The 12,820-nt window shown below is 47.5% G+C and overlaps 1 protein-coding gene across 1 annotated transcript; it reads right to left on the reverse strand.

Moving 5' to 3' along the window:
• Positions 1-370: 370 nt before the first annotated feature.
• Positions 371-1,666, reverse strand: NKX2-8 (NK2 homeobox 8; the record flags this gene model as incomplete). Its single annotated transcript, XM_084885936.1, has 2 exons — positions 371-900; positions 1,510-1,666. 2 exons carry the CDS (start codon positions 1,664-1,666, stop codon positions 371-373), a joined length of 687 nt encoding a protein of 228 aa, XP_084742062.1.
• Positions 1,667-12,820: the final 11,154 nt, after the last annotated feature.

Consider the following 12,820-nt stretch of genomic DNA (forward strand, 5'->3'; position numbering starts at 1 on the left):
TTTCTTTTAAAAAAATAAATTGCTACCCATACAAATAAGGTTCAAGCAATAAATTGTAGCTCTGGGCCTGACAGGCGACATGGGGACGGGGCGCAATCTTGGTGAAAGTCTTTAACGCGCTGCGCTGGCTGGTGAGAGCTGAACAGGGGACCCGGCGCCCAGGGACGTCCAGCCGGCGGGTGGTGAGCCAGGGGGGCCCGGGGAGCGGGCGGGTGGTGAGCCAGGGGGCCCCGGGGAGCGGGCGGGTGGTGATCTAGGGGGGCCCGGGAGCCGGCGGGCTGGTGGAGCCCGGGGAGCGGCCAGGTCTCCCTCCGGCTCCAGATGCTCCAGTCACGGAGCGCACTGCGGAGTCCGGGCGGCCCGCGCGGCCTCACCAGTTCCAAGAGACCAGGGCGGGCGGCGCTAAGTGCCGGTAGGCCGGGAAGAGGCCTAGCGCCGAGCCGGGCCCGAAGGCGGCGTAGCCGGGCAGGGGGTAGGCGGCGGCTGGGGGCGCGCCTGTTTTGTCCTGGGCGGCCATGCCCACCTCGCCGCCGCCGCATCCGCCGCCGCAGGCCTGCCCGCCGCGCCCCGGCCCCGGCCCCGGCCCCGCCCCGCGGCGCAGCAGGCCGGGCGCAGCGCTCCGCTCCGCGGCCAAGTCCGGCGGCTCCGCGGGTCCCGGCGCGCGCGCGCGCTTCAGCTTGTAGCGATGGTTCTGGAACCAGATCTTGACCTGCGTGGGCGTGAGGCGCAGCAGGCGCGCCAGCTGCTCGCGCTCCGGCGCCGACAGGTAGCGCTGCTGCCTGAAGCGCCGCTCCAGCGCCAGCGTCTGCGCCCTGGAGAACAGCACCCGCCGCTTCCTCCTCCTCTCCTCCGCGCCGGGGGCGGCGGGCGGGCCGGGCTCCGGGCAGCTCTCGTCCGAGGCTGGGGGCGCAAAGAGACAGGCCCGGTGAGGCGCCGGCCCCCTGCGCGCGGGGCCCAGCCCTTCTCCCGGGGCTCGGGGAGGGGAGCGGGAAGGCAGTTTCCTTCCCCGGGCCCACATCGGAACACCCCTCTCTTCCAGCTTAGTGACCTTTAAGACCACAACCTTTTATAGACCGCGCCGCAAAAGGAGCCCATCCGGGGCCCTCTGGAAACAAGCCCTGATCCACACTGGTGGCCGGGCTGGCAGACGGATGTACCGCAAGCTGGCTCTCCGACCCGGGCCCCCTCCGGGCGGAGCGCGCCACAGGGTGCCGAGGTTTGCAAAGCCCTGAGTCCAAGGAGCAAGGAGGGCCAAGTTCGCTGATTCTGCCCATCCCACACGGAGGACTGCAGGCGTGACCCTGTTTCCAGGCATTGAAGGGCCCTGTCTTAAACATTCAAACACCCTGACCCCCTAGAAACAGAAGCCCAGGTACCTAGCCTCGGTGCCAGGGCGCAGGGACCTGCCCTCAGGGTGTGCCGACGGAGGGGCTGGAGGGCACAGCCTGCGGGGTTACCACGGAGGAGATCTGCGCGCCCCCTCCCCTCGGGCCGCCCTCCGTCACTCACACGCGCAGGGGCCGCGCTCGGGGTCCCGCCAGGAGGGGCCGGGCCCGGGCCCCGGGGCGCGCGGCTCGGGCTCCCGCCGCCGCAGGGGCTGCGCGTCCTGCTCCGGCAGATCCAGGAGCCTGCGCACCGTGAAGCCGAGGCGTCCGGCGGCGGTCATGGCGGAGGAGGGGAAGGAGGGGAAGGAGGTGAGGGAAGGTGGGGAAGGAAGGAGGTGAGGGGCAGGTCAGGCTGGGAGCCGGGAGCGGCCACCGGGGACGCCGCTCCTACGGGTGGGCGTGAGAGGCGCACGCCGTGCGCGCGGGCTGCCTCTCTTATCGTGGCGCTCACAGCGGAATCCCCGTCTATATACACAGCTCTTCCCGCCCGGGGTGCTTTGAAAGGCGAGGTCCTGGTCTCCGGGGTGTTAAGTACCTAAATGAGTGCTGGACCAAAGCCCGGCGAGCCTGGAAGATGCCACCTCCGCCCCCCGCCCCGCCCCGTCCCCCGCCCCTCCCTCGGTGCCCGTCACCTCCCAGAGGCAGCAGGAAGCAGCCTTCGGCCGGCATTAGCAATTCTGTCTGATTAGCCCAGAGTGGGGGCAGATAATGGGGATTGTTACCAGTGAATAACATCTTGGGTGGCAAGCTGTGGCCACCACCCGCCTGCCCATCCCCAGCTTCCTCCTCCCCCCTCCCCCCAACCCCGGCCGACTCAGGGCCTGGCCCCACGGGAGCTCCAGGATGGGTGGGGGCGGCGTGAGTAGGTTTATGGGCACCCAGGAATGTATTCTCTGTTTGCTTATTCCTCCAGCGTGTTTGCCAGAATGTTCGTTTCCCGCAAATACCCGGAAAGTTATTTACTACAAGAAGGCGTTACACTGGCGCGTTCTCTTTTCTCTTTTTAGCCTGGCCCCTCCGAGGACTCCGAGGCAAGACGTTTCAAGGAGGCGCAGAGGAGCGGCCTGGCTCCACCAGCATCTGGGCCAGTGGTTTTAAATGCCGCTAGGAGCCTCCTCACACCCCACATGTCCCCCTCAACGTCAGAGGTGCAGGGGTAGGGAGCCCTGGCTCAGCGCCAGTGTCCCCATCGCAATTCATTCTGGAGTGCCAGGCTCGCTGGCTTAGCCCCGCAGGGTGAGCCCAGTCCGATTCAGAGTTCACGGGGCAGAGGCGACTGGCAGGGCGGCCCAGGAGGGCTTTGCGGCTTTGGCGTCCCTAGAACTGCTGGCGCCACTTGTGCACCCCTGTTCTGTACCCTTAGCATCAGGCCTGGGTGTCGGGAATTTGGCCTTTGCGCAAGAGCTGGGCTCCTGCTCCATCCCTAGTCAGTACGGGACCAACTGGGAGAATTAGAGGGGCAGAAAAGGCGGCTTGCCTGGAGTTTCTCCAAGATCTAGTCCCCACAGCCCAGCCCAAGGAAATGGTCAGTGTAGACGGCTCCGGGAGCTCCGGAATGGACACATTTTGAAGGCCCACACGTTTCAGTCTATTGCTCAGGGAACATACTCTCCGAGGCCTCTCCTGGGGCAGCCCCTGGTTTGGGTGTTTAGTGGTTACATTGAGTGAGGGGCGTGGCGCTTGGCGGGGAGGGGGAGGCAGGTCCACCTGAGCTGAACGCAGACCTGGTCCGCTGAGTTGCCAGGGCACCGCAGGGTCTGGCACGCCCTGCCCAGCAGCCTCCCCAGCAAGCGTGCCCGTGGCGCCCGGGGCTGCGCGGCGCTCTGGGTGGTCGGGCGGGAGCCAGCCTAATACAGGACAACTGCTAGGCCGAGGACAAAGGGGAAATGGAGCTCGACGCCCCGGACCTGTTGGAAGCATTTGTTCCAGTCAAGATTTTGCATTTGTTCAGTCCGAAATAATGCTTGATTGACGCCTGCTCACAATGCGCGTTAGCGCGCCGGGATAAATCAGGGCTTGTCCTGTGTTGTCATGGTTTTCAGTGGGGTTCAATGGGATTTGGGAGCGCGATCGACTCCTGCTGGCTGTCTCTCCGCAGCCCCGGCAATAGATTTATTAGTTATGTCTTTTTAAATAAGATCAAATTGAAATGATTTGGCTGCCCTCTCTGAGATGGGGAGAAGGGCACTGTGGGGTAGGACAGGGGTGAGGAGGGGCGGTGGTAGAAGCTGGGAATCTGGAGCCCACCGCACCCTAAGCTTCAGCATCACAGAGGCTGGTCAGGCCGCAGACTGGCCCAGGGGGCCCTGTGGATTCCAGGCCCAGCAACCTCTGCCAGCCCATCTCCTGAGAGAGGTGAAGGAGGGCACTGCCAAAGGCTGTCTGTCCCAGGGAAGCACTAGGACAGACTCGGAAATTAGGGTTTGAACCTCCAGACATTGCCAGGCAGAAGCAGCTCTGGGCTGGGAGTCGGTTGGCACCCAGCTCTGTCCCCAGTCAGCCCTGATCACCTCCTCCATCTGAGCCTCTTTTACTTTCTCAACTGAAACAGAGGAGACCAGATTTGATAACTTCTAAGAACCCTACAAGTTTCATGATCCACGTCTATGGAATATTTCTAAAATAATCTTCATTGTATTCTGGAACTCTCATCCCAAAGACTCACTCCACATTCTCCAGAATATTCTAGGAGAGCATGGGCCATCTTCTGAGTTTCCAGAGGACCCTCCACGAGAGTGGAGTGGAGTAGATCCCAATGTTGGAAAGAGAACCACGTTAGCAGAAGCAAAAGAGGAATCTTCCCTGGAGTGACTGACCTCTCTTAGCCTTTTAATCTATTTAACACCCTAAGCCCACACTGACGTGTAGAAATAAGTAAATGGCACTCTTCAGTTCTTAAGAGCTCTTCAGCTTCAAATATTTGCTTTTACTCTTAGTATTCGGCTCCCAAAGAGGAGATGCATCCCCCATCTTGCCTTATACTCTGGGGAGGACCTAGCTCTGAGATTAGCTCTGAATATTACTTCTGGCCTCGCCTTCTCTGATGTGTGAACAGTGTTCCCAGGCCCTACGTCTGTGTTCTGAATCCCCCAGCGAAACTGCAACTCTTGCTTCTACATAGCACCCTGCTTTTCCTGGGATTTTCCCCTCCCTCAGAGGTACTTCTGTGCTGGTCCAGTCTTCCTCCCAACCCCGTGTTTGGGGCTTTACTAAATTATCTCCAAGAGTCCAGCCTGGGGTCTCCAGGAGGTTGTTTCATTTAAACTGTGCCTTCTGAAGAAGTAGAGAGCCAGAATTATTAGAGAAAGGTTCTTTCTTTATTGTCTCTTCACATCAGATAATCTCAGAGACACGGAAGGAAAAAATTATTTTTATATTAGATCAATAGAAAAAAGCAGTCAAGACATTACATTTTATATATATCGGAAATGTCTATGTGAATTGCCTCCAATTCCTAAGAGATTCTTAGAATCACAAATAAGTATCTAGCTGCACAGTCTTTTCGAATTAAAATATTGTTTAGTGTTCTGGACACTTAGTTTGCAACTCCATATAGCTTGTGAATATTGTTATTAGATAAGTATTTGTCTCCCTGTAATTGGAGGGAGTTTATCTCAATCCCACTAGGATTTTTTAATCCTTAGGCATCTGTGCTACAGTGAATATATTTAAGCAGTCTGCCTTAATCATCCTTTCAAAAGTATTATCTGAGAAGATCAGCACTGCTGCGTGCTTAAGAATTTAAAACCAGAAATTTCTTAAATAAAACTAAAGCATCTTGATTTTTTAAAAATGATTGCATCTATATCTTGCGTCCTGTTTTTAAATCCTTCCATTTGGGTTAAGTGTTTCACAAAATCCTGCAGATCTATACAGCATTGAAGAGAGGCAACATTGCAGATTCCCCTTGATAGATGGAGGGCCCTCAACTGCCAGGACATTTTTCTTTGCCCCATAGCAACTGCTTGTCCCTTTTTAAAATCAGCATTCTGGTTAAAATAGCAAAAGGAAAATAAAAACGGGCTTTTGACACTTCCAAGAAGTGAATGATCTTGATCAGCTTTAGGATGGAAAGAAAAGGCTACATTTAAAATCAGACCTCTATTTGCCTTTCCTTCTGAAAACTAGTTGCCATGAATAAGTAAACATTTCCCTTTTAATGGCTAATAATCAATTGCTTGGCAGTGGTCCAGGCCTGGCTGCGATTTTGTCTTAGTTGTGCTGATGAGACACACACACACACACACACACACACACACACACACACGGAACAAGAAACAGCAATTGCTTTCAATCTGGGAATTTAGTACATCTCTAAAACAGGCTCCAGATTTTATTGCTTAATGTCAAATGACAAGATTTGAAAGTCAATTAAAAATATTGACTTTACATGGACTTTTGGTTGTTTTTGATCTCTAGAAGAAAAGTTTTCCTGTTTATGTTTAGCTAGCTGTTTAGGTACATGCATGTAAAAAAGGGGGTAATATGGTTCAATGAATTTAAAAGTAAATGTGTTGATTAAATATCTCTAGTCTCCATTTTCTAAAAAACAACAAATAACTTTTATATTTTTTTTACTTAGTTTATTAACTATTTCTGATCTTCCCCCTACTTACCTTAGGCATAAAAAAAGGCAGCTGAGAAAGCATGGGATGTGAGCTGTCAGAATAAACATAACAGCTCACCTTGATGAGGGTGCCAAACATTAATTGTCCAGAGCTGAACTTCTCATTTTTGTCTTATCTTTTGTTTTTTTAAGGTACCAAATTTATATTCCTTTGCCTGACTGATATAAACATAAAGTATATAACAGAGGGTCCTTATTGATATTTACACAAAAAAGTCACATTTAATGTCGCATATAGACTCTGACAGAAGTAGACTGACTCCAGACGTAATTATTGATATCTGCCCCAGCACCTCTCACGGGCCTGCCTACAACACATACCTAAATCCAGCAGCACTTCAGTTCAAGCCAGCTGTTATTCTTTTCTTAAATTACTCAAAATGAGGCTCCCATTTTTATACCTTCATTTTGTTTGAGATTAACTCTGGAATTTTAAAAGGGTTATATTATGAAAATAAGATATTATTTCTCTCTTCATTGACAGAAATTTAAACTCCAAGCCAGTTATTATTCTGGAGAAGTATTTGTTAATATTTGCTGAAGAAATGGATCACAGGATCTTAGAGGGCTAAAGAATTATACATTCCATTTTCTTATCAGTGATTATGCTAGAAGGGGTGCTGAAATCTCACTTTATGTTTTATACATTTGAAAAGGTTTGCAGTGTGCGCTCACACTTGTTGTCACATTCTGAGTCAGGATAGATTACATAGAAGAAGCCAAGCTTAAGGTAAGACTTGAAAGCAGATAGGCTGAGATAGCCCTAAAACTGGAGAAATTAGGAGGGAGAATGAAGAGGACCTAAAGAGGTTCAAGAGAGTCTATTGTAATAGGAGGTATTAGAAAAGAAAGATTAAAAGGTGAAAGAGAAACAGAGCTGTGCGGGTGTAGAGCTGCAGGTTCAATTTATCTCTACTTGATGAGAAAAAAATACACACGCATGATCCGGAAAGTTCCAGTCAATAGTGGCTTCTGCATTCTTTCCCAAAGTCTTTATTTTCTAAAAACTAATGACAGTGGCTTCCAGTCAGGAAGATTAATAAGCCCTGGGGATGTAATGTGCATCATGGTAACTAGAGTTAACAATATTTTATATTTGAAAGTTGCTAAGAGAGTGGATCTTAAAAAGTGCCCACTACACACACACACACACACACACACACACACACACACACACACAATTATAACTGTGAGGTGAAGAATGTTAACTAACCTAATTCTGGTAATCATTTCACAATAATACATATATCAAATCATTCTGTTGTACTCCTAAAATTAATACAATATTATATGTCAACTACCTATCAAAAATTTTAGCTATAAATGACAATAGACACATTTCAGCTTTTAAGGCACTTGGAGCTTTTCAATATTTTGTTTAGTTTACTCTTAAATGTTCCTTTGGAAAAACCATTTTTCCTCTTCCAAGAGGAGGCACCCCCGGAGCATGAGGTGACAACCTGCAGGAATTTTCCCACCAGGCACAGTAAAAGAGCTCTATGTGTTTACTGCAGGCCCTGGAAATCCCTGCGCCTGCAAAGGTGGCTGTCTTTGTGCTCTTGATTAAATGGGTATTTGCACTGAAGTCACATACCACACAAAGGAAACAAAACAAAATAAAAATGTCCTTCGTGTTCTGTTTTTCAATCATTTGTGAGAAGGAGGTTCTTGGCCTTTATCACTGTCAGTGAAAAGTTCCTCATTGGAAGGAGACATTCCACTCACCCTGCTTCTTGTGCACAGGGAGCTTACCATGGAAACTCCCTCTGGGCCATCAGGCACATATATAAATGACAAAGCTCAGCACTGGACACTTTAGGTTTAGCTTTATCTCAACAACGGGCTATGAAGGACAATGTTTAAAATTTCCTGAGAAATTTATTGTTCTATTTGTCTTGCTCTGAATCTCAAAACCCATTAATTGGGCTTATTCAGTTAGAAAACAACAAAGTAATGACTTTAAGGAAAATTTTATACTAAAATATGTATGTTACATATTTAACATAACTATATATGATAAAGCTGTACTTTTTTATATGGTGTTTTTAATGATAGCTTGAGTATCCCCAAGATAATAAAGTCGTCTTTAATATATATTTGTATTTTTTAATTGGTTATGACCTTTAATTAAGTGAAAGAAAAAATTTCTCTCTCTGAACAAGTTTCTTTTGTTTAACAAGATTTATCCTAAACTGTTGTTGGCTTATTCCTAAAATAACATTTTGCTTTATAACATGAACCTGAGAAATTTTAAGAGAGAGTGCTTCACTTATATTGAAAACTGATATTGAAAAAGTATATTACATTAACTATATTATATTATATTCAAAACAAGTTGTTTTTTTTTAATTTCATGTGCTTGTCAGGTTTCCATTTAATTTATAATCAACCCCAGGTCCCGCCTTTTTGGACTCCACCTTTGCTCTGTCCATGGTCCACATGAGCCAACTGTAAAGACCATCCGTGTCTGACACAGTGTGTTTGCATTGCTCATTTCCAATACCAGCTCCTAAAAAAAAAAAAAAAAAAAAAAAGTAGTTCATAAAAATTAGAATCTTATATTTCTGGATGGCTATGGCATCAGGACATGAACATTTTGTAGACATAATTGAAACTCAGTTCTTTTATTAGGCACTTCGAGTGATTTGTGGTATGAGAAGGAAATGGATGGTCACACATTGGATTTTAGTTGCTTCTTTGTCTTTGGCTACTTAAAAAGAAAGAGAAAAGCCTTTTTCTTTTAAGCAAAAGGATTAGGCTATAAAACAAATTTAGAAGGGGAAAATCAAAGAACTAATATATGTGTCTAAAGTTAGACATTCTATTCCTTACATGTTATTAAAATGATTATTAAAAGTGACAAATTTTGTGAAAGCTCAGATGCCAAAATGCAGGGGGTTATACAACATGATAAGTATGTCGTTTCTGGTGAATTTAGCTCTCTAGTTTCTTCTAAAACAAAATTAAACTAAAAACCACCTAGGTTTCATGAATTATCATCTTAATAATTTCTTTCATAGGACCCCTAGGAAAAGTACACGAGTTTCTTTTTCACGATGCACATGCATCCTTTCCATTATTGAGATTCTTCTGTTATTCAGTCCAAGTAGGGTCCTGATTCTCACACCAGCTGATTAGTCACAAGAGCACGCCCAAGGGGCGAGCGGCAGAGAGGGGAAACCTGCTAGTGTCCCTGTGTGGACAGAGGCCTTTGCACTGATCAGAAGTGGAAGTGACTGGTGAAGGGACAGGAGAGGGGTAGGGGGGGAGGAGGAAACCAGAGAGTGGGTGCCTGTTTCAACTTGGTCGTCACCCGCCTCCAGCCAGCCCTAGTTTTTACCAGCTGGATGGAAGTTGGCATGAGAAAGCCAGTGGCAGGGAGCTGATGTGATCACCTCTGGAGGAATAACACCAGGAAGAGCAGCGAAGAAAGGGTGGTTTTGTTCAGATACCAATTAAGAAACGTGAAGGCCTGCAGCATGTTAAAAGCCCTTGTAGGGAACAGAGGCTAATTTCTAGGAATCCTGTTGTGATTTGCTTTTTAGCAGCATCTCAGTGACTCGCAGAGTGTGATTTCATCTGGCCTAAGTTGTATTTGTTTCCAAACAGCTTAACAATGCTAATTGGGCGGCACAGAAATGCTTTGTAAGTTGAATTTTTTAAAAGAGATAACTCACCCCGGCAATGAACATAGATTGAAAACCAGTTAAAAGCCACTGAGAACAAATGTGTCTTAAATGGAGGGTGAAACAAAGGGAAGGTGGGGGCACATCCCCTAATGTCAATAGGCAGAAAGCTGCACGTGCATAATGGCCATGGGAGCGACCACCCAAGGTGGTCTGAGTCAATCCTGGGGACAGAGATTGGCGCTGGGGGCAGGGAGGAGGCCAGGCCAACTCCCCAGAGTCCTGCTGGCCAAGGTGGGGATCTTTCTTACGTCTGCTCCACACCACGGCCAGTTTCCTTCCTCCTGATGTAACCCAAATGGTAGGAGCTCTGCACTCTGGCTGCTGTGGCCAACGTCTCACTCCTACTAGATCCAGGAGGCTTTAATGAGAGTGACTAAGCACTAACTGGAATAAACCGAATCACATAAATATATAGCCCGCTGCCACTCCCACCACAAGGCTGCCCACCCACCCAGCCCTGTTATCAGTAGCAAATAAGTCTCTCAAGAAGCAGAATTTTTGAGAAAATTGTAATCCACTAATACATGAGTAGTTTATGAATGCCGGACATTGAACTAGTACTGAGGCTGATGGGGAAATCATAAGGCATAGTGCAGAAAAGCAACCTGATTCTCCCCCCTTCCCCGCAACATGATCCACATTTGGGGACCAGACAGAACGAACCGGATCTGGGTTTGAAGTCTGGCTTGCCCAGTGAAATCTGAGTGACCTGGTTTTGTCATACCCGGGAGCCACAGTTCCTCACCTGTAATGGGAAATGATCCTTCATACAGGTGTTGTGAGGAATGACAACGTATTATAGGGGAAGTGCCTGTCAGGGTGCTTGCCTACGGTCAGCAGGTGCTTGATTAATTGTAGTGATTGTTGCTATGATGATGATGTATCTCGGGCAGGTGGGATACATGTGGAAGGGGTGAGCCTTACACTCACACAGCCACAGGGAGCTGTGCTACAGATCATCAGTCACGGAACTGAAGTGCCCTTTATCTAGTTCACAGAAGAAACCGAGGCACAGAGAAAGGTTAGTAACTTGACAGCATCTCACAGAGTCGGAGTTGGACCCCATATTTTGCTAGACTAGGGTTCACTCTACTAACACAACCTGCATTATGTGAGTCCCTGACATAACCGTTCTTCTCCTAACGGTGAGGAGAAAGATGCCTACAGATTTCCTTAAATTCATTGGCATTTCTCAGACGGTCTCGTTTCAGGCTTCTGGTCCCAGTCCTATTTGCTGCTGGTGGCTCTCAAATCTCTGTTCACAGTGCAGTGGCTCTCATGACACTTAATGTTAGGATAGAGTCCCGTCTCCACACGCTCCCCCACCCAGCCCTCATGTTTTCATGTATGGGTGCTGCTGTAGCTACTTCAGGTGTGTTTCCCCAGTCTTAGGGTTTCATCCTTTTTGGCATGGGAGCCCCTGAAGGAGCATCTGAGGCCTCTCAATTCAGCCAGAGCGCCTGGAGTAAGGTTCTTCAGTGCCTATGAAACACCACGTAAGTACAGAATCAGATGGATTGGAAACAAATGCATTTGGTCGGAGAGGACCAGAAACAAGGCAAATGTTGACTACTTTAACAAAGTGAGGGGAAATGCAACAATGTTTTGTGTTTTTTTTTAAAGGGTGGACTTCTTCTACAGTGGAAAACGGCAAGGAGAGAAGCACGGTGGGCTGTCCCTCACCTACAGTCCCTGGAGCTCCCCCAGTGCTACAGGTGAGCATGTGGGAGGAAGGTGCACGTCTGAGCCTGCGGGGCCTGTGTTCCTCAGCCACGGCTGCTACACAGCACACACAGCAACCAGACAGTCCTCCCTCTACAGGAAGGGAGCCAGCTCTCAGAGTCCTCACACCCCAGGCCACCGCACCCAGGGCCACACATCTCACTCCCTTCTTCGATTTTCTAAGCTCCTTTAGCTGAACACCATCTGCCATTCTGTTCTTCCTAATTCGGTGGTAAGCCTCTTCAGGGCAGACATCCTGCTGCTCTGCATGTCTTCTCTGTTCTCAAAAGAAATACCTGTTGATTTTTTTTTTTCCTGTTAACAGACTATATTGATAAATATAAGACAATCGGACTTTTTAGGTATAAACACATTCCATGAGAGGGACCATGTTTTTTCTTTGTCACAGGTATATCTAGTGAGATATGAATATGAGTCGGGATTAATTTTTCACCAAAGTGATATAAAATCATGTCCTGCTTGAGGTTCCTGAAATGACACAGGCAAGGGGTAGGTTGAGGGCAGTCACCCCTTGTTTGAGAGAACTGCTAATCCTTCCAGTCTCAGAGCAAGTTTAAAGGGACTTTGCTATTTGTATAAAAAGTTCTCTTCCTTTAGTTTGCTAAAGTAGACAATAGACGACAACACTGATTCAGAACAGTTACAGTCTAGAGTATAAATATGTAAACATGGGTAAGTATTTAGACAATTTAAAAGTGTGTCTCATTTACCCAATTATAAACAGCTGTCTGAGAGCAATTACGATTTATCATGTAAATGCTTATTTGCATAATTTGAAATATGAATATTATTTGCTTGATAAAGACTGTAAATAAAAAGCGACTTGAACTTTCTCATGCTTAGAGTTTTATGGGGGAAGGGGGATATTTTGTCCAAAATGGGACTTAGTTTTGTTAATTCTAGCAAGTCCAGAGAAGAGTGAATTTAGTAAGAAAAGAGCAAAAGTTTTAAAGTAAGGGCGGCTGGCTGAAAAGTAAATGCATCACACTACTCAGTCACTTTTACTCCTGAAAATTTATTTTGTAGGGATGATGAATTGCCTTACAACAGTTTTCACTGAACATGAGTGTCTACTTGTGAATTCTTTCAGTGCATTTAGCACATTATTTTATGTACTACAATTTGGTGTACATGTAACTTTGAAATAATAACACTATTTTTAAAAATGTAATACTATTAAATGAGTATGCTTCCAAGTCTATGAAGGAAAACTTCCCCCTCAAAATGTAACCTCAAGTTTTATGAGAACAAGTAATAAAATGTGGACATCAAAAATTTTCACTCAGGAATTACCTGATATATTTGCTTTTGTAGGTTGGCCATAACCAAGTACCACAAATTTAGTAGCTTAAAACAACAGAAACTTATTCTCTCAA

Source organism: Pipistrellus hanaki (assembly GCF_964339955.1).
Source record: "Pipistrellus hanaki genome assembly, chromosome: 1".
In the NCBI taxonomy this organism is placed as follows: Eukaryota; Metazoa; Chordata; class Mammalia; order Chiroptera; family Vespertilionidae; genus Pipistrellus; species Pipistrellus hanaki.